General features: G+C 36.1%; 1 protein-coding gene across 3 annotated transcripts in view; it reads left to right on the forward strand.

Annotated features, from left to right (window-relative positions):
• GBE1 (1,4-alpha-glucan branching enzyme 1) overlaps window positions 1–21,348 on the forward strand; it is a 171,212-nt gene that overhangs the window by 21,928 nt on the left and 127,936 nt on the right. For all 3 annotated transcript variants that reach the window (XM_074857885.1, XM_074857890.1, XM_074857899.1), the window contains exon 2: window positions 13,340–13,509. In XM_074857885.1, coding sequence (XP_074713986.1) covers window positions 13,340–13,509 — 170 coding nt within the window. The remainder of the gene's footprint in view (window positions 1–13,339; window positions 13,510–21,348) is intronic.

A 21,348-nucleotide genomic window follows, 5' to 3' on the forward strand; every position in this document is an offset into this window, starting at 1 on the left:
GCAGATTAGATTTATTTCTGGAATAATAAGTCTGGTGTAATGAATACATTCTGATGAAAAAATACACACATTAGTTCTTTGCATACCAAACAATATTTTTTTCTTCCATGATGCCTCAGAAGTCTTTACCAGCTTTATGCTTGATGCATAGCTCATAAATGAAGAGGTTAATTTCCTGACAAACTGTGAATACCTAAAGTTGTTGGTTCATGGTTTTCCTCCTTTCTTATTCCCTTGTGCTGGTGCATATCAAGTTGACCTCAAATAAGGAGGCTGTGCTGACTGAAGCTGTGGGACTAACCTGTTGTGCTGCTTGGCTTCAGTTCGTGGGCTTTACTTTGGCAGCTCTCCAGGCTGAGAATTGGAACTAGTAGTGTTTTTCTAGGCTTAGTTCCAGTAAAAAGACATATTACTTTTATGTTCTGTTGTATGCATTTCAGGTGAAAGAGGGGAGAATGAAGGGATGTTGTATGTCTATACACCTAATGTAAACACCCAGACTTGTAGATAATCATATACATATTTATATTTTTTCAGTCAACAGCATAGTGCACTGCTTTTTCTATTTTGTACTTTAAAGATAGGTACTTGAAAATACAACTTTTTGAGCAGGTCAGCCAGTGTAAATTGTCTAAATTCCTCTATAAAGAGGAAAAAACTTACTAAATAGTCATAGGAATGTCATAGTGAAGGTGGAAAATTACTAAAATGGGAAATCCTATCCAACATGTAGTCCTTTACTATATTGCTCAACCTTTTTGCTGTTTAAGTTTATCCATCTGAAGTAAGTGAATGCTTAGTTATATTAATTTTCTGTACAAAAGGTTCTGTGTAAATAAAGCTTATGTCAGAATTTGATATTAAAGACTTCTCTAACTTCAGTAGTTTTGGAAGGTGCATATAGTCTTAAGAAGACAAGATGAGTCTGAAATTGTGAAAACGGGTTTTCTTCACCCAGTAGATAGCTTGTTCATCTTGTATTTCTTAACTCTTAGTATTACACAAATGTTAATATTCCATGATCTCTGAAACATTCCTGGTAGTACTTTAAGAGTAAGACGACAGTTGCACTTGGGTGTGCAGCGTATCAGGATGACTAACAGTCGCAATACCAGGCTTTCTACGTTTGTGGGGTTTTGCTTCCTCCTTCTCCCCCACCCCCTGAATTGCAAGTGGCTTTCTGTATCCCGTGTTACCTCATCACTTCAGATATTTAAAAATCTCATGTAAACTGCACTGTCTTGCTAAGTCTTGAGTCATATATGGTAGGTGACTTATGAGTCTTGCATAGTAATGCAGTATTAGTTAATACTCTCCCCTCTCTTGTTTACCACTTCCTTTAGTTATATCAATTCAAAACTTGAGTCATAAGCTTTCTAATGTGATGGACAAGTTGCATTATAGATGGGAGACTAACATGTGCTTGGAGGCTGCAAAGTAATGGTGACTTCTATGATTATCAGGGTGTCCCTGCTAACATCGACTGCAGCTACAGTCTCATCAGAAGGCAGAGGTGTCTTGGAAGCTATGTCATATGTACATACGAGCTTACATCATGTGAAAGTGGGTATGTGGTTGGGATGAATCCAACAATTGCTGAGTAGTCCTCTTTCTGCAGTTAGGTGTTCAACAAATTTTTGGCATGCAGCAATTAATATAGTTTTAGTCAGATTAAAGATTGTGTTAGAGATATGGTAGCTTAATGTTTCAGAAGAATAGCTGTACTATGTAAAATCTGAACTCTTTCTAAAGAAGTCTGAATATTTGGTATAATAACTTGGAGAATTTGATGTTTATCTTTTTTAGATCATGGTACAAATTAATATTTCTTATCTTTGTGCTTATTGAAGTCTGGATAAAAAATAGCTTTTAGACTGCACCTTGAAAATGCTTGGCCATGAATGAAATAAGCTGTTGTAGCTGTTGTATTCCCAGCAGCAGCACTCAACAATACGTGCTTTTTGCTTGCTCATCTTCTGTGAGAACAACTTGATTTGCCTGGGACTAGTTACAGACTTAAGTACACAATATACAATTTTACTTCTAGCATGTTGATACTAAATTATAAGCATTTTGCATTGTGGACTGTATAAATGTTTAAGAGCTCTTAACTTCCCTTGTTGGTCCTGTCTGCAGTGAAAGTAGTTAATAATTAAATTTAGCCAAGCTTGTGCTGTGAAACCAACGTGGTGCTTCTGCTAAGATGCCTGGAACTGGTGTGATAATGTAGAAGGTAAAGTAGCTCAGTGGTGTTCCTCCCCCCACCCTGTGTTTCTTCCCATCCTGTTTAATACTTGTTTTTCTATCTTTTATATGTAAAAATCTCACACATCCTTTTCTTTTCTAGAGTACTGTGAAGTTTTCTTTGTCACAGTAAAATACAGAGAGGTAATCTGAAAGTGGGTGACAAATACTTAAAAGGCCAGAAAGAAACCTACATTGGGAGTACATTTGTGTGCATGAGAAAAGGAGAACACCACCTTTTTTAGGTGGTGTATGAATATATGTGCATCCTAAAACTGAGGCTAAAGTAATAGGAATTAGAGTTACTTAATTAGGTGGAATACTGTAGGTTTGTGGTCACACTAGAGAAGAGTAAAATTGTTACAGGGAGCAAGGTTTGGTGCAGTAGTAGAGAAGCTGGGTGTTGCTGTGGGTATCTTTCCGCTAGCCATCTTTTTGACAGCCTCTGAAGATGGCTATCCATTTAAATGTTTAAAGTTTGACAAGGAAACAGCCCTGTAGTAAGGGGGATTCTTGTTTGTTTGATGGTTATCAGGGGATGAGAAGATTTTTATTTAACTTTCTAATGTAGCTTTCAAATAGTGAACTGCTTGAATATACAAGCCATTGATCTGATCTGTTAAGACTTTGTTTTTAATTTCTGGAACATATTTTAAAAGGAGATGAAGTAAGACTTATGGAAATTAAGAATGAAGTCATAACTAGAGCAGCTGTACAGTTTTGTGTTAGGAAATTCAAATAACAATTCTTACTAAATAATGTGCCCACTGAAGTGGATTGGGTGGCTAAGGTAGTGAGGAATATCTGGTGTTTTATTTGAAATAAATCAGAAGTGTCTTCTGACTTAACAGCTTTTTCATGTTTGGTAGACAACTGAAACTTTTGATTCTTAACTTCTTGGGTGCTTATTAAGAAATTAAGTCTGTCTTAGCATTGTGTTGAGCTTTACTTATGCCAGTTAATCTTACTTGCAGCATTACTAAGAATGTGGAACCCAAACTGATGCAGCAGGCTTGAAATCCAAATTTGAAATGAAACAGATGGTTGCTTATGTTTACTGCTGTGGCAAGCTAATAAAAAAAAAAATCCCACAAACAAAAAAACCACCCAACAAACCAAAACAACAACCTACAACATTCAAAATAGCTTTATTTAAGGAACTAAAATGAAATTAAGTAGCTACTGAAGTCCAGACTACCTTGTCACTATGTGCAGAGAGCTTTTACCACTCACAGGAGATGTGTGGGCTGGTTCTCACCACACAAATAATTGCTTTAGAAATGGTACTGACTGACACTTCCAGGTTACTGAAGATCTTCAGGAGGTAATAACACTTGCCCACCAAGAGGCGTATTATATTTTTTGTAAGAAATTCTGTGGTATCTTTTCGCCCCAAAGCCTCTTGTGTAGCTACTGCTTTTACTTCGTGTTTTGATTCCAACTTTGTACTAGTGCTGTGGGAATCACTGACTTTTGCCCCAACTAGACCTTGATAGCTATTAATATGAAGATAGTCTGTTGGAAGTAGTTGGCAGTGGAATCAAGTGGGAATTGTTATGCTGTTATTTACAGCTTCATTAAAAATAATTCTGGCAAATAAAGCATTTGAGTGAGCTGTTTCCAGATTAAGGTGTTTTTAAGCATATATTAATATGATGAGTAGAAGTAGTTTTGGAAGGTTCTGCTAATAAATACATGCTTCTAAGAGGACAAATGAGCTGCTTTTAATATGAGGGAAAAATCTACCCTACAGTTTCCAGTTAAATAGTACTGAATAACAAGAAGAATTTGTGTACTTAAAGTAAAAATGCATTAGACCGGATGAATTTTTGACTGTATTGTGTCCCTACTGCAAACAAATTAATAATGATACTGTTCCTGTAGCTTACCTGAGAATGTGATTAATGTTGAGTATTACATATTCTAGTGTGTTTTAGCAATATGAAAACCTGAATGTTTAACATGAACACAATTTCAAATTAAAGTAATAAATCAGAGTTACTGAAGTAAGGCCTGCAGTATGCCACACTCCTCGATGGGTATTGAGAGAACAGTATTTTGTCCCACATACTTTTGGCAGCAAAAGCCTCTTTATCAGCTACTGTCTTTCCAGTCACGCTTGTGTTCACGTCTTTGCTACATGCTCTGCTGATTACCTTGGAAAAGGGCAATGCTGTAACTGTTCAACTGACCTTTCAGTTTATTTTCTCTTGTGTAATATGAAACATGAGCTAACACAGTCTTAGTCTACTGATTTTGAGAAAGAAATCTGTCTCTACATTTCTGCAGCTTTCTGCTCAAATATGATGGAGTTTCTCTGTAGTTATGTTCATGCGAAAAGAACTCCAACTTGCTTCGGATATCATCACAACAGAGAAGCAAATTACTGCAGCTAAACCAGGGGTTTTGGTGTACAATTCATGCATAATTAAGACTACTTAGCAGAGAGATAGTGAGACAATGACTATTAAATGAAGAAATCTATATCTAAAGTGTTTATCTGATGAATGTTCTGATATGTAAAACAAGATAAATGAAGTATGCTACTGGTAAATTTCTTTCCTTATATTCAAAGAAAAAACATACAGAACTCCTGTTATTTTATAATTGCTGTTTTATTTAGACTGTTTCCTCATGACAGGGAAACTATCTTGAGTGCTTTAGCAGGGACAGAATATATATAGCTGTGCTGTTCCAGGAAGTTGTAATACTACTTACTATCACAAGGTTTTTGGGGGTTGCTCTGTTTTGGTTTTTTTGGGGTGTCTTAGTTTTTTAAAAAGGTAACTATATACCTTTTTATCTCAGTAGAGGGTAAAAGATAAAATGGTTGTCTTGTAGCAAGTGTTAATACTTATGTATACACTTTGCTCTTGCTTGAATTGATGCTTCTAAGTAGTTTGCTAGCCTTCTGATAGAAAGAAATTGTGTCTTGCTGCTTCTAAACACTGGTAATTTGTTACACTTATCCTGTGAGGTGCATCCATGTGTTTCTAATAAACTGAAGGGGGTGATAGATGGTATGTTTATATGAGGCTGTGGATAAGACAGCCTCTAAATACTGTGGGAAAGGACATTCTTAAAAGTGGGATTGGTTTAAATAAGTCAGTGGAGCAATTATTACTAAATGATCGCATTGTTTGCATTTGATACATCTTGTAATCACTCCTGCATTTGGTTCTGAATTGAGCACTGTGTATGTTGGTTATGAAGCTGATGGAAGAAACATTACAGCTGTCAAATGCTGGTGAAACCCCTAGGTTATCCTAACATAGGGAAGAGGCTTCTAGTCCCTTGTATTTTGCAGAAAGCACAGTGCCAGAACTCAAGTCAGCAAATAATCTTCTTGCTGAAATACTACTGAAAGGTGTTTATCTTTATTAGACTTCATAGCTTATAGGTCTTCACATCTCTGTTAGAAATAGCAACTAGTGGTAGGATGTTAAGAACATCTCTAGTTTCCCTTTGTTTTCTGCCAGTTTTGTGTTTTGTCATGCTCCTATGTACTAGGCTGTAGTTGTTGTTAGGGCTTGACTTGTATGTCACTGCACTTTATTTTGGAATAAGTTGGTGCTGAATCAGTCACTTGTCCTGTATGAATAACTTTCAACCGAGCAAGTGATTAGTCATTAATTATCCCCAAGCAAATATTTTTTAATTTTTAAGATACTGCATTTAGTTTGAGCCACAAAGCTGTGTTACCTCTCCATACTGAAATCATGGAACATCCAGAGAGAGTTGGGAGTTCACATCTGTTTGCTCACCATGGCAATTGCCCAGAAATTTTAAGTAACTACTAAAGTAAGGTGGTGTGGGTGCTATTGCATTTCTTTTTTTAAACTGCTTCTGCTTCCATTTCCAGTGGAGCTTCCAATATTAAAGATTTATTCTAGTTGGACAGAAGTCATAAGGACACTCAAATTAATGCACTTACTTGAAGGATCTTTGGATGTAGCAACTGAATAGCCACTATGTTCTTGGGATTCAGCAATAGCAGGCACTACTGAATCCCTTGCCCTCCCTCTGTTCATTTGGGTAAATTTTAAAGAAATCTCCTGGGGAGACCAGAAAAGCACAGAGCAGAGCTGTCCTGTCTGTTGGAAAGGAAGAAATGAAAAACTGCATGTTGGCATTCATTATCTGCAGAGTAGGGAAAGGGAAAAGTTGCAGTTGAAATTTTGCTTTTCTTGCTCACTCTTACAAGTACTCTGGGTGGTCTTTTCAGTAACTATTAATAAAGCATTTTTTTGGTAGGAATTGTAACAGAAATGATTTAACTGTGTAAGCTCCTTGATGAAATAACTGTATCCCCAAATTATCGTGATAACAGTTAACTTTACACCTGAAAGGAACTTAATATCATTGGACAACCTGCAGAATCCTTAGTTTTCAGCTGAAAATGTGTGTTAAATTCTCTCTGACTTGGGAGGGGGAAAGTACTTGTGTAATGAATAATTTTAATAGAGCAACTAGAACCTCTGGGGAATTCACATTTAGCCACACACAGAACTCTTAAGATCATGATTTCAGAAACATGTAACACCTTTACTTTTAACCTGTAGAAAAGCAGATTTGGATTTTTGTTAGTTTTTTGTCCCTTTTGATTGTCCACAGGGGTCATAAGGTAGAGTGGATCTATACCAAAACAGGGAATGTTTTGATGGTCTGTCCACATCAGTAGGTGAATGAGTTTGACACTGCCTGACTTTTTTTCCCCCACCACTGGCCCCAGTCTTCCTGCACTGTCACAGTGAGCTTCATTCAACAAGTCTGAACACAGCATGCAATCTCAATATTGTTCCAGGGGTGTGATGGTTTGCATTCTTGTTTACAAGACGTCTGAATGCTTTAATCAAAAACCCAAAAGTAAAAATGCCCAGAGAAGTCCGCAGAGCCCTGTTCTTTACCCCTTAATACTATGACTGGAAAGCTGCAGGAGAATTTCAGTGTAATTTTAGAGCAGAGGATGATGGTATGTTAGCCCTCAGAGGGGGATGTTACAATGTTAGGAAGATCTATGATTTCAGCAAACAGGGATGTTAGGTAGATCCTATGATTTAAGCAAAGCACTGTAGCAGTTTTCCGGTCATAGTAATAAGTTGGGGGGGACACAAGGCAGTTTTGAAAATGGAGTTCCAAAATCTCAGTAACTTTATGCATAGTGTTGTTCATGATACGTCAGTGATGGTACCGGACAGGATTTGATGGCCTCTTTGCTCTCCTATTCCCTGTTTTACTGTAATGCTGATACAGCTTCTTCTGTGGCAGGGAAGAGTGGAAGGTTGAAAATAAGAGGCAGCATTTCCCTAAGAGGCTTCAGAATTAAGCTGATAAATGGGATAAGTGGTATCTCAAAATCTAACCCAGTTTTCTTAAAGCTTATTGTTTAAATGATGGGGGGGGGGGGGGGGAAGACAGACTATTTTTCCCTTTCTGCTTTTGATATTTTAGTCTTTCCAACACCTACATTGGGAAAAACGTAAAGAAATGTAATAGACTTAAGTAGCTAATAGTTTTATTTTCTTTTATTTTGGAGTGTAGCTTTTATTTTTAACATTGACATTACTGTAAATGTTTGTATTTACTGGAAAATGGGAGGATTTCTCTACAGAGTACCTTACTGGGCATTTTCTTTGATATCCTTTTCCCTTTGGTATCTGCAGAATTGGGCTTTCCATATGGCCACCAGATACCATTATCAAAGGCTCCCCCACTTGCTTTAATGTTTTGAATAAATTAGCATTAATACTGGGCCAATATTGTAGTAGTAAATTATGACAAAAAAGCTGGTGTGGACATCTAAAAGATGAATAGCTACTAAAATCAATATCATAAGCAGAAGAGGGACTAAAAGGATTAATTTCAGTGTTAACACCACAGGTCTTAAAATAAGCTGATTGACTGTTCTATATACGGCAATAACTACAATTTTATAAAAAGGTACGAGAATGGGCATAAAAATGTCTTGACGTTGCAGCCACCTTGTAGTTCAGCACCAGACCATTTGAGTGTATTTTGTATGCTGCTAAGGCCTTTTGGTTATCCTAGTTTCTATTTAGATTACTGTTACGCCTTAGAAACCAAATCTTACTGGTTAAATCTAAAAGTTTAAAATATTAGCATACCTTTTTGTCATTTTACAAGGTGGTCAGGAAGGAGTTACTACCTCTGGTTGCTTGGAAGAATAAAGACCTGAAGACTTTATGTGAAGCCCTAATTCATTAGTCTGATTTACCATCAGACTTCTTCCATAGTATGCCAAAAGTCTTATTTCAGTAAGGCAGTCGACTTTGAGGAGGAAGGGGAGGCTTAACTTTTTTTATTCTTATGCTCCATATTGAAGCTACTGATTTTAACACATGCCTGAGACTATTAATAGGATCAATAGCTGAATTAAGTCAATAGTGATAGGAACTGCAGCATCAGGAGGGTTTTGTATAAGAACTGTATAGCTTTGCATTGAACTGAAAGATTTCAGGCCATCTTTTTATATGATAACTGTATACTTCCACAGTGTAAGTTTTAGATCTCTAGGTATCTGGATGTTTTAGTGATAGAAGTGTGAGGAATAAGTGTTCACCTGAAATGTAAACCCTTGAAGTGGCTACTGTCTTAATATTGTCTTTACTCCTATACTATGAAGGGTATTTTATTGGCAAGATACTTGATTTCTGGATAGCCATTATACTAATTCATGTTTGATGTTTCAATCCTGCTTCTATGGAAAGTCAGCCAATTCCTACACTTCTATTGTAAGGCTTTAAACAAAGCTGCATATAAAGCATGGGATTTAAAGCAATGCTGTGTTACAAATTATGAATGTAACAATAGGAAAAGACTGTTGTGACCCTGTTTCAAATGATGTTTACGATTGCCAGTATTTCACAGAGAAATAGTGTAAGAGGAGTGGGAAAACGCTGGTGTGAAAGTACTATTCTGTTACCAAATGTCTTGTTTCAAGCTGGGCATATGTGTGCTTGCAGAAACTTCAGACTGTGAAGTTTTGTTTCCACTAAGTCTGAAGAAAACACCTAATCTTATTATTTTAGTTTTAAAACCTATTGGTCTGTTAACAGAGGCAAGATGAATGGATATGGGACTTAAATTGAAAAGCTTGCTTTTTTATGAGATCTCCAGGAGCAAGGAATACACCAAAAGCAGCCTCCTTCTGCCCTCCGCACTTGTCAGGTGTGTTTTGTCATACTTGGCTGTAGTAAGGGACAGTTTTTTCCAGTTACTTCAGACACTCTGTACCTTGTGTGGATCCCATTGTTGCTCTATTTACTTTTTTGTCCCAAAGGCAATGGTTGTACTTTTCAAGGCATACCTGGGTACAGTTTTTACCTTGTAGTCCTCTTCAGTGTGAACTTTGATGCAGGGAAGTAGAAAACTCTTAAAAGACTTTGCAGTCATTCATTAAGCTGTGAAGACTTGAAAGGTATGAAGGCACAGGTCACCCTTTTGTCTTGACTTGTAGCTCTGGATGCTGTTGTTGATTCTGTTCACAAATCCAGAATTTTAAGAGATTGTCTGATTTTTGAAGTGTGTCCAGTCTGACTGTGTCATATTAGTATATATGCATAACTGAACATGACATAACTTTCAGTGTTGAAAGGAGATCATGAAATGCAGTCTTACCAATCTAATGTCTATCTCTCCTAATACTTGTATGATATTAGTGAACAATACAAATCTTTGGATGTGGTTGAGCAAAAAACTTTCCTGTCATTTTCTTTGATCCTGGGGTTTCAGTTTGGAGGATAAAATTGTTTAACAAGCTTCAGTAATGTAGAAATGAAAGCCAAAATTTCTGTGAAAGCAAAACCTTAAGTTTCCTAAATCTGGATCGTGAACATGCACTTCACTCAATCCTTTCCTTTAAAGCAGCAATAGGATACAGAACTAGGCTTCTGCTATTTTACAAGACCTTCTATGATGGGTAACCTTGTTCTGTGTCCAGATGTGTTTCAGCTCCTGAGATGAGTTTTTAGAATAGTTCACAGCACAAGTAGTTGATCCATTTCAGAAGCTGGTGGGTTTTTTGTGAACTTTTGAGCAAGCTGCAGTTCTGTACTTGATAATTTCAGGAGGTGGTTAAAAAAATTAAAACTGAATGCTTCCTAGATTATAGTTAAAAAAAAAATATGGAGAGCACTAGTTGTTTCAAAAATCATGTTTTCTGCGATGATGATGCAACAGTAATACCTGAATTAACTTGCTCTGTCACAAGCTGTGTGCTTGTGTACAAATTGAGGGAGCATTGTTACTCAGTGTACGTGATGCTGTATTACTTGTTCAAAATCTGTCCTATATAAAAACCTATCATTGTAATAATGTTCTATGACCCCAATCAACAACTTTTCTAATCTGCTCCCTTCCTTCACCCCCACCTATCCTCCAAAATAAATGATTTTTGTTGAGCATGTAATCTTGCTCACCACTATTGCAAAGTGAGCAAAAAAGTGTAGTCTTTTGTTACAGTAATACTCATGACCATTTCACATATTAAGTGTCATGGTCTCTTTTTTTGCTCTAAACTTTGAATATACTGAAAGACAAAAATTGAAACAGTGGATGTACTCTTAGTGCTTCTGTAACAAGAATCCAGAGTTTACAACATGTGTATTACTCTCAGCCGTTTTTCCCAAGGGCATAAATCACATAATTGCTTTCTGAAAGTCCATTTTCATCCCTTCCACCCCATAAACCCGCTCTCAAATCCTGAATTTGTTTGCTGCTTATTTCTTCAGAATGAGATCAATGGGCTTGATTCTGCTTTGCCAGGGAGGACTCAGGAAGCACAGTAGGCTATGGGCATACATGTGTGCCTCCAGGTTATACGAAGTTTATCATAGCCTTTTTCTTTTCTGCTCAGAGATTTCACTCCTTCTGTGACCCGCTCTTCTTCTCTGTTAATAAATGTATCACTTCTTTTCTCTCCAGCTTTCAAAGATTTATATGACTGACTTTTGTTTAAAGATGAAGCTAACCACTTCTTCCACTTCTTGAATGTGGGAAATACCATATCCGGCCAAAGGTGCTCTTAAATCTGTGAAAATGTATTTGTACCAAGTATGGGGAGAAAAAGATTAATTTTAAGTAGATAACCAATTCCAGAATGCCTTTTCTATTTTAAGTGTCTCAAACTCCTTGCTTCAGTTAAGATCTTTTCTGGAGTCACAACAGCTACCTATAGCATACACAGAAGGGTTTCTGCTTCAGCTGCAGAGGAACTAGTTAAAAATAATACATGTGACAGGCAGCAATTTTGAAACAGCTGAGAAATAGGAATTTGCAGATAGCACTGTCTTGTATAATATAACTGATGCATTTTAAAGAAAGGCTTAAAATTATAAAGCTATATGAATCAAAATACTTTTTTTCCCACAAGGAGGACCCTTCAGTAATGGAGTAATTTTGTCTTTACCAAATGTCATATATTGAACTTTTGAGGCTGTTTGTGACTTGCTCTGTGTTTCTGCATTTAAACTTTATATATATAAATCCTTCTGTGATTGCAGTGGGTTAAAACTTAAGTCTGTTAACTGGGTTTGTGTATATATGAAATATACCTGGAAATTTGACAAAATATTCTCCCTCAAGCACTATAAATGAAATTAATTATCAGGGTGGTAGTAGTTAGTAATGCACTTCTGAGGATTATACCCATGAGCAAATTTTAAGAATGATGCAGGTGGATGGGCAAAAAGTTAAGTGTATTTGCTATAGTGTATCCTGAGGCATTTTCAAATCTTGCTGTCTTTAAAGGTGAGCATCAGTCTTGATAATAAAAACTTTCTGGGACATTAACCGTGAAAGTAGTCATAGTACTCTAAATTAATGTAGGTAATGTTATTTTACCTTAACCAGTAAATAGACATTTTAATCCCTACTTTGAACTGATTAAGGACCAATTCTAAAATAAAACTTTAAAACAAATCACAGAGCAGTGTCTTTGAGTCCTGATGCTGCAAACAGGCTACCTCTTTTTTTTTTTCTTTAAAACCAACAAGGTATCATCCTGTTGTGCTGTTTTGCTGCTTTATTGTTTCTGTTTCCTTTTTCAAATTACAGTAAGTGTAATGAGGCAAGCAAGTTGTTCTTGCTGGGATTCTTAGTAGTTTTTATGCATTTCAAAGACTCCTTTCCATTTATGGAGAGCACAAACACATTTCTAATTTACATTGGGGATGTCTTTCTTAAACAAAAAAACCCTGTACAGGTAGCATTAATTAAATGCTCAACTGAAGCTTTTAGCTGTACTTCTTCACATAATAGGTCACATTTTAGTAGTCAAAGTTGACCCTCTTGTTTATATGGTACACCTGTTCTTTGAATGGATGGGAACTTCCTTGAGAAAACATAGCAAAACATCAAAGACCTCCAAGCTGTTACTAGCAAATTTTGACACTAGAAATTTAGGCCATATCAAGTCATACTGGTATAAGTAGGGTATGGGCCAAATAATTACTTCCATGAAGTGGTAATTTCAGTGGTAAAAATTGTTGAAGTGCCAGGGAACTGCAGAGTCTTGCTGATGGTCTCTGTAAAAAGGTTGCCTCAGGAGATGCTGTCTGCAAGTGCCAGACTGGTTTCTCCGTACTGATATGCTGTACTGCAAACTTTTCAGTGTCCTGAGATAAGTCTATTAAAACTGACTGTGAGAGATGTGGCAGGCCTATACAACTCTCCCTAGGAGGCCTGTGTCCAGTATTAATAAGATGGAGGAAAAAGTGCTAGGCTGTTCAGAGTGTGACGTTCTCCTGTTGTGTAGTAATACTATGATTTCTTGACTGCCAATCAGGAGTTAGTCTTAAACTTAAAGTGCAAACTGTTCCCATAAAGTAGAAAAAATACAGACAAACATGAAGATTGCAACTTTGCACTGTGTAATAACCATGAAAAAAGTGTATGGTTTGTATTTGATTTTGTTTTTCTATTTCTGTAGAGGACAGTGAATCCGATATTGCAGTCTTAAGACATAGTATGACAGCATGTCTCGATGATTTGGGGTTTTTTTGTTCTTACGCTTGCTAATGTAAGAAAGGCACTTAGTAAACTTTCTAAAAATATATATATCTATTTTCTTTGAAAGGTATTCTCTGTTTTATAACCACTTGAAGAACATTGAGGAAAATGAAGGAGGCCTTGATAAATTTTCAAAAAGTTACAAAACCTTCGGAGTTAACCAATTTGTGGATGGTGGAATATATTGCAAAGAGTGGGCACCAGGAGCAGAAGCAGTGTTTCTCGCAGGTGACTTCAGTAAGTATTTTTAGGATTATTTCTTCTCTCCTGCACTGTGTTTTAGATCAATATCCTCTTCACTTAAGGACAATTTTGTAGCAATGATGAAGTTCTAGGAGAAAAAATGTATGTTATGACTTACACTAATAATATTTTTCTCTACATTGCAGTAGCCTAAGAATATACATGTTTCTATTGTACTGTCATTATTATGCATGTCTTTTTCTTCTAATACAAGACAATGACTTGTGTAAGGGATCTAGCCTGATTACACTGCAAATTTAGGCTGTATCTAAACTACCTGAGGTTCTTCCTAAAGCTCTACAGTTAGGCTTCTATAAAACTGTATACAGAGAAGGAGAAATAACAGTGGCATAACTTGTTTTATCATCTTTTACTGATCTAACAGTGTTGTCCAAGGACCAAGGCCCTTCAGAATTCCCACTCATCATGAGAGTGTAGACAGAAGTCCTGCTAGAAAATAGTAACCTAAAATCAAACTAACCTACTTACGAAAGAGTAGGTGGTGTTCTGTTTTGAGGGGAGGAGAAGGAAGGATGTTAGCAGAACAGGAAGGTGGCAGGATTACATGGAGGAGAATTGCATTGCTTATTCTGAGAACTAGGAGGATGAATCACTCTTTCTGAACTTGAGACAAAAATATAAATTTCCTCCTTATTCAGAAGGCTAGCTACACTCAAACTATGTTCTGCAAGTTCTTAAATGGAAGTGACATGCATTTTTCCTTCTTAAATCCTGCAATCCTAATTCTGCTCTCTTCTTTGGGGTTTTGTGGGGTTTTGTTCCATTTTTCCCTTTCACCAATTCCCTTCTTCAAGGTTAAGTATTAGTCCATCAAGGTACTAGGAATTTGATTGCTGGGTCTTACTGAACTGGGACTTTATGAAATTTTTGTTCTTTTGACTGCATTTCAGAAGTATGCAGTGTCATTTATCCAACTTCTGTTTTGTAGAAATACTGATCTGGTGAATGTGCAGTGTGTGTATTTATATTACAAAAAAGTATATGAATTCACAATTTGAGGCAGTTGACTACTTCTGCTTAAACAAAAAGTTAAATGCTGGGTTTTCTTTCTTCCTTACCCTGTTTAAGAAAACTATTTGGGGAGGACATGAACTTGAAATTATATGTGCTTACATAACTTCAGAATGGTAAGACTGACTACATATGCCATTAGTTGTAGTACTGTGGTTAAGCTTCTGTAAAAACAGAAGTGTGCAGTAATAAAGAAATAAATGGACTACCCTTGCAGTGATTTTCAGATCCATTGTTTTTCAGTGCTTCATAGCAATCTGTTTACTACTGTTTTCCATAGTCTCAAGTTCAATACACTTACAAATGGAATAAACAAAAGTGTTTAAATATTCACGCTATACTTCAGTTTGCAGTCATAAAATGCTTCTATTTTAATTGTCAGAAATTCTTATTTTCTTTAAGAACTCAGTGGGAGGGTCTGTCCACTATTCACTGTGATAATTTGAGTCTACAGGCAATGATTATTTTTTTAAAAAATCCTTCATTTTTAATGCAGAAGACAAACAGAAAAGTTGGTGCAGCACTGTTTTCAGCCATGATCCTGTCTGACATGATTAGCCTAGTGAATGCTAGAGTAGCATTCCTTGGAATACTCATTGCCTTTTTATTGCAATAGACATTGATAAAATAGGTTAGTGTAGTACTTGAATTTTAATATGGAAATCTGATATGTCCTCTGACTCAAAACTGAATAATGAATCACTGGTATAGTTCACCTACTGCTAGATAATAGTGATTTCAGCTATCAATACTGACTGCAAGACAGCTACATGAAGATATTTTAATAGCTCAACTTCATATATCTATATGAACACACAGAAAATTCTCCTCCTTATGCCTCCTCTACTTGCTGCAACCCCTCCCATTGCTCAAGGTTTTTATGTGATGTTACGGGTATAACAGTATTTGAGTTAAACTGTCAACACAGTTGAAGACTAGAATACACTTGTTTTAAATATGTATTTTAATAGGTTGCCATTTTAAAAACAGACTTTTAATAAAATTATCTAGTATTTTGAAGAGGGTATAATTTGTAAATTGGCTTACAGGTAGGGGAAGAAGTACACATAAACCAGACTACAGTAGCTAAAGACTGGGATGGTTTTCTAAACTCTAATTAATTTAAAATATTTCATGTAATACATCATATGAAGCAGAAATTTAGGACTAATGTCTTAGAGTACTTGTATCTAGATGCTAATGAAATATGGCAATAAGAAGACAAAAAAGGGTAGAAAGAAATTCACTTTCACGTGGAAAGACTGTGTTTGTCCTATATATCATGTTCATCAGTCATAGTAAAGTATTCATTCCCAGAGGGGAAGATAATGTACTTGGAGAGCCTAGAGGAATGGAAGATTGTCATTCAATTCAGGTGAGCTTTAATAATATTCTGATGAGAAATTGGGTTGCAAAACCCTGAGACTTAGATTCAGGTTGCTACAGATATGTTTAATTAAAACTGAATCCCTTTAACCTTTCTTTAAGTTTTCAAGCAGGTTAAAGTCTCAAACTAAACTTCTGATCGTATTGTATTTAAATTGAATATCAGGATTGCTTTTAATAAGATTTTTCTAAAAAACTTTTTATGAAGAGAATTGTAATTGAACCATGTGGGGTGAAGTTGGAAGTCTTATACAAAGAAACAAACATGGAACTTAAATGACAGCAGCTCTTTAAGCTTAAACTGATGGTAAAGTCATGCTTTGTTTTTTAGTTATCTCCTAAGGAGATGGACAGCAGTGTTTTCTCAGTGTTTTTAGTTAATACTATGGTATTGTCTGTAAATATCTTAAATGTTTGATGGAAAGACAGAAAAAATGACACAAAATATTAGACCCTGCTATTTAATGTAAGTTTTTGAGGATCAAAAACTAATAGAAATTATAATGGCAAGAGCAGTCTGTGTTACAGAGAACTCAAACTCCTTTCAGAATTTATAATTAAGCTGATAGTTGATGATAACTTTATTATGAACTATGCTGAAGATAAATATGAATAGTTTATTTCTGTAATGATACACATGTGAAGCCTGTCCTACAAATGTAGCTTTTTGTGAATTACTTTTATGCTTTATAGCACACAACAAATGCTTTGATATTAAGGTACTCTGGCTCAAAGTATGGTATTTTTGTGCCTCATTCTGAGACACGTAATGAATGGGATAGCTCCTATTTATAGAATAAATCTTAATATCGCTGTGCATTCTGGAAGAAAACTAGAAACGAGTAATAGCACACATCTGTATTTGGAGAGTGAATAACATAAATTCAAGAAATCCGAATACATTCAAAGTTCTTCTTTGTCTCTTCTTTAAAACTCCATAATTGGAGAGAAAAAGGTATTATTTCTGTTAGTGTTCTGATACAATGCTTTACTCTATCTGAAAAGTATTAAATGAACATCCAAAAACGTTAAGATTTGTCAATTAGTATTTAGCATCTCAGCATATCAAGTGTATGAGGCAATTAGCTGAATTTCTGATACTAGAGGCAGTATAGCTACCTTAAAAACTCAGTGATAACACACTGAATATTTTGTTTGCGTGCTGTGTTGCTGAGGAACTTGGTGACTACTGGCAATTCATTGCTGCTTTACAATTGACTGTTACAAAGTAAGTCTGAACTGCAAGTTTTGAGGGTAACCTACAGAATTTGTTTGGAATTTAGAACACTGAAAATTGTATTTGGCCATGCAGAGACTCAGTACATTATCTGCAAACAATATTTTAATTTTGAAAAGAAGTTACTGTCTTTCAGAAGCTTCAAAGAAGAAATACGTGCTAATTTGGAAGTAAGTATTTGATATAATACACTGTCATATTTGTGTTGTGAACTTTAGTTCCCTTTTTTCTTTTCTCTGCCTTCCCTTCCCTCCCTCCCAGCTAACACCAGATCTAAAATGTTGATCACTCTGGAAAGTCAGTTTGGTTTGGTTTCTGTTCCCTTTTTCTTGCACTAGTGGGGGAGTCTTCTGCTGGGGCTGAAGGTAGAGGGAGGGTGTGCTGGTTGGTTTTGGGGGGAGGTTTGTTTATTATTTAAACCCTGACAGGCTTCCTTCAGAGTGAAGAAAGGGGAACTTAAGCTACCAGCCCTCATAATTTGGATATCTGACAGCTGACTGGAAACTTTTCATATCTTACAATTACTTTTTTCCGCCCCCAAACTTGACTCAAACTTTTACTGAAACGGTGTCTAGAAACTACTATGTTATGATGCTGAACTTCTTACTACCTTCTTCAAAGCTTTTTATAGAAAAATACCTAGATTTCATGAGTGAAGTCAAGTAGTGCTATACTTCTGTGGCTGCAGACAACTGAAGGCAATATACTGCAGTATAAGCTGCTGTTAATATCCAGGGAGACATCTTATCTGAGAAGTAATGACATTTGTTTTCATGTCAGTATTTGAGCTGTTTAATCACTTCTTAAGCAGATTATGTTAATAACCCTGCTATTGAGCTGTTGGAAATCAGGCAATGTAGAAGGAGCAAGACCTAATTGGCCACTGTGTAGAATAGTATCTTAGTAGTGTAGAATAGTGTCCTTAGAGAACATCTCAATTTCTGATCTGATTTCATATCCCAAGCAAATAGTATAAAGGTATCTTGTTGGGATAGTGGGATTTTGATGCCCGTTTCTCTGAACTGCTATTTGTCTTACATCTTTTCCTCAAGGAAGCTGTGTGAATGATTGCTGGACACGCTATTCTCTTTGAGTATCCTTCAGTTGATCAGAAATATGTGGAATGTTGAAATACAATTGCTCTAAGAGATGAGTTATTGCACTTGAGAATTCAACCTCAATTTATGAAGTTTTTTCACTTTTGAAAAAAAAATAATTACAACATTGGACTAATGTATCAGCTCTTACACTGGAACAAGTGAATGATTTGGTCAATATACAAGAAGTACTCCTTTCCCCTATGAGAAGCAAGAGGAGTGTTAATTTCTGATCAAAACTCCCAAGTTAAGCTGTGAGTCTCAGAGCTGTATGGCTGTCAATGTGAAAACAAAACTAGATAACTGAATAAGTCACTTATGATTTAGCTGGCAGTATTGCATTTAAATTGAGTTTTAATGACAAATGGTAGAATCCAAGCCATTATAGTTTTGAATTCAGGCTTAGATTAAAGCTCAGTTCATGATTCTTTGGCATGCAAAGGGTGCAGTTCTGAAGTTCCCTTGTGTTTCATGTTGCTGAGGTAGGATGTAATGTTTAAATAATTGGCTGGTTTTGGAAGATCTAATCTCAAACATGAGAGAAACTAAAAGTAGCAGACCATTCAAGGTGTCTCACATGTTGGAATAAGACATATCTGGGGCCTAAACTTTTGTATAGAAGTTCTTGGCTTTATGGCTTAGGGGTTTTCCATGATGGTGTCCTTTTCCTAAAACCTATTCAAGCTCATTATTTGAATTTCTGGTAATCTTATCAGCCTTTTTCTGTTTGTAGCTGTTGTCAGAGCCTTTGAAGTACTTGTTCTCAAACTAAGATATTTCTTTTGTCTTTATATTTTCAGCTTCTGAACAGTCTGCTATTCAGGTTTTGGTTTGTTGGGGTTTGGTTTCCCCTGTCCCTGCACCCTCACCAAGGCATATTTGGCTATGTTTTTCTGAAAAATTTGAAGACTAAGCAGCATAACTGAGAGAAGCCAGAGCCACTTCCTCTTTGAAGAAAGCCTTTGATTTTCAGGGTGTTTTAACTTTTTATGCTTTTTGCCTTAATACAAAGCAATATTTTCTGTTATAACCTTCCTAAAGGAGTTTCTCTCCAGGGATAGGTAATAAACAATGGTTTTAGGTTAGGACCATCTGGGACAGACGGGTATTGCTTTGCATTTGTTCTTAAGTCATGAGCCATGGACACTCAATAATGAAGGACTGTGACTGAGAAGAGGAAGGATTAACAAGAGCATCTGGTATTGCTCACGGGTGGAGGGGAAAGTGTAAGCAACTTGGGCAGAATTGTTAAAGCTGCCTGTGGAGAGCAGAGATGCTTAAATGGGTAGGTGCAACCATTCCCCCTCTAAAGGAGGGAAGAGAGTTGGTTTTAACAGAGGTCATGAGAACTTTTTTAGAATAGTGTAAGAATTCAGTGGTTTTGGTGCATGTAGTAAGTTCCACAGAGTTTCCCCAAGTGAGTTTTATAGAGACTGGGCCTAAGATTTTTGCTGTAACTTTTTATTTTGCTCAGTATTAAGTCATCACCTGGCATATTTGGTTCAGTTCATGCATTGTAATCAAGAGATACAGGTCAGCTGGAAAGAGTTTCATGAAAAGCAATGAAGATGATCAGACATCTGTGGGGGGGAAGAAGGTTGAAAGAGTTGGTATTAATTACCATAAGGAGGTCTTGACTATCATAAATCTGAACAGGTTGCTTAAAGCAGTCTTCTTGAAGCTTCTTAAGATGTTTGTTATTTTTTCATCTTCTGTTTTCCCATTTTTGCATGAATTGTTTATTTCAGACAGTATAGCTGTTTGCACTTTAAAAGAAAATTTAACTCTTTGGGGCTTGAGAAAAAGTCCTAGTGATGTATCCTACATCATCTTACTATTCCCTAAAATAAAATAAATATATGTATTATAGTGTATAAACACCATATATAGTGTTCATAGTTTTGACATTCTTTTAAGGAGGACTGCTTTAGTGCTAAGGTATTGTTTGTTTGATGTTCTTGGTAGATGTTAGTAATGTTTGTTACTGTTTTTTTTGATTGAAACTTCAGGGTAAAACCAAGGGGGAAGATCCATCTAAATCTTACTGATATACAAGCTCTTCTGCTATTAATCAAACCATAGTTTAGTAAATACTTTCATTCTGCTTATGTGTATTTTCTGTCTACACTATCCAAACACCTTAATCATGATAAAAACAATCATTTAAATAGAGTACTGAGTTAATTGTATTTCTGTTTTTGAGCATGGGAAATATTTTATGATAATAATCTCTTCATTGGTTTTGACATTGCTGTCTACTGTAAAATGAACAGGTACTAGAATACTTGTCTTGCATAGCTATTTTTGTCACACTGTCTAGCCTGTTTGATTTGTGCCTTTCAATCTTTAAGGAACAAAACTGACAGTTCTCAGGTTTAAACAGCTGTGTAAGAGCAACTTGCAACTTAAACAGCCTAGTCTTTCTCTGAAACTGAAGATATTCATATATTGTTAGAGGAAATTTATCTTTTTGATGCACAGCAGATATTTTTGATTACCAGTGTTTGGGAAAATTCTTATGTTGATGAATATAACTTCACTTCTCTACCTCCCCTGTTAGGATTTCCATGGTGCCAAAAGTGATGATCCTGCTCCAGTGACATGTCCAGTTTTTCACTGAATTGCTTTTAGCCCTGACTAGCATGTTAAGTAGCAATATTGTACGAACTTAAACTAGTCATGGAGCTACAGTTTAGGGGGTGAACAGTTTGTTAGCTGTTGTAGAGTACCTTCTTAAGTTCATGCACTGTATCTCTTCTAAATAGAAGGTCACTGCTGCTTATTCTTTCATTGAGGTGTGAGGGTCTTCTTACAACAGAACATGGCATGCAAATAGATTAGCATGAAGGAAGATTAACATGTGTTGCTTTAATGTCTTGCAATTCAATTTTCTGTGTTGGCTGGTTTCTTGTTAGCTTAGGAGTCTCTGCCTTGAACTATGAGATAGACACGTTTCAAGGCTGAAAAAAAAGAAATAATTTTCAAACTTGGCGTGCCACTTCCTTCTAGCCTAGAAATGATTACATTGCCTAAGTCTGTCAGTTCAGAAGCTTTATATTCAGCCTCGTTCATGAGAGCTAA

Source organism: Strix uralensis, chromosome 2 (genome assembly GCF_047716275.1).
Source record: "Strix uralensis isolate ZFMK-TIS-50842 chromosome 2, bStrUra1, whole genome shotgun sequence".
Classification (NCBI taxonomy): Eukaryota; Metazoa; Chordata; class Aves; order Strigiformes; family Strigidae; genus Strix; species Strix uralensis.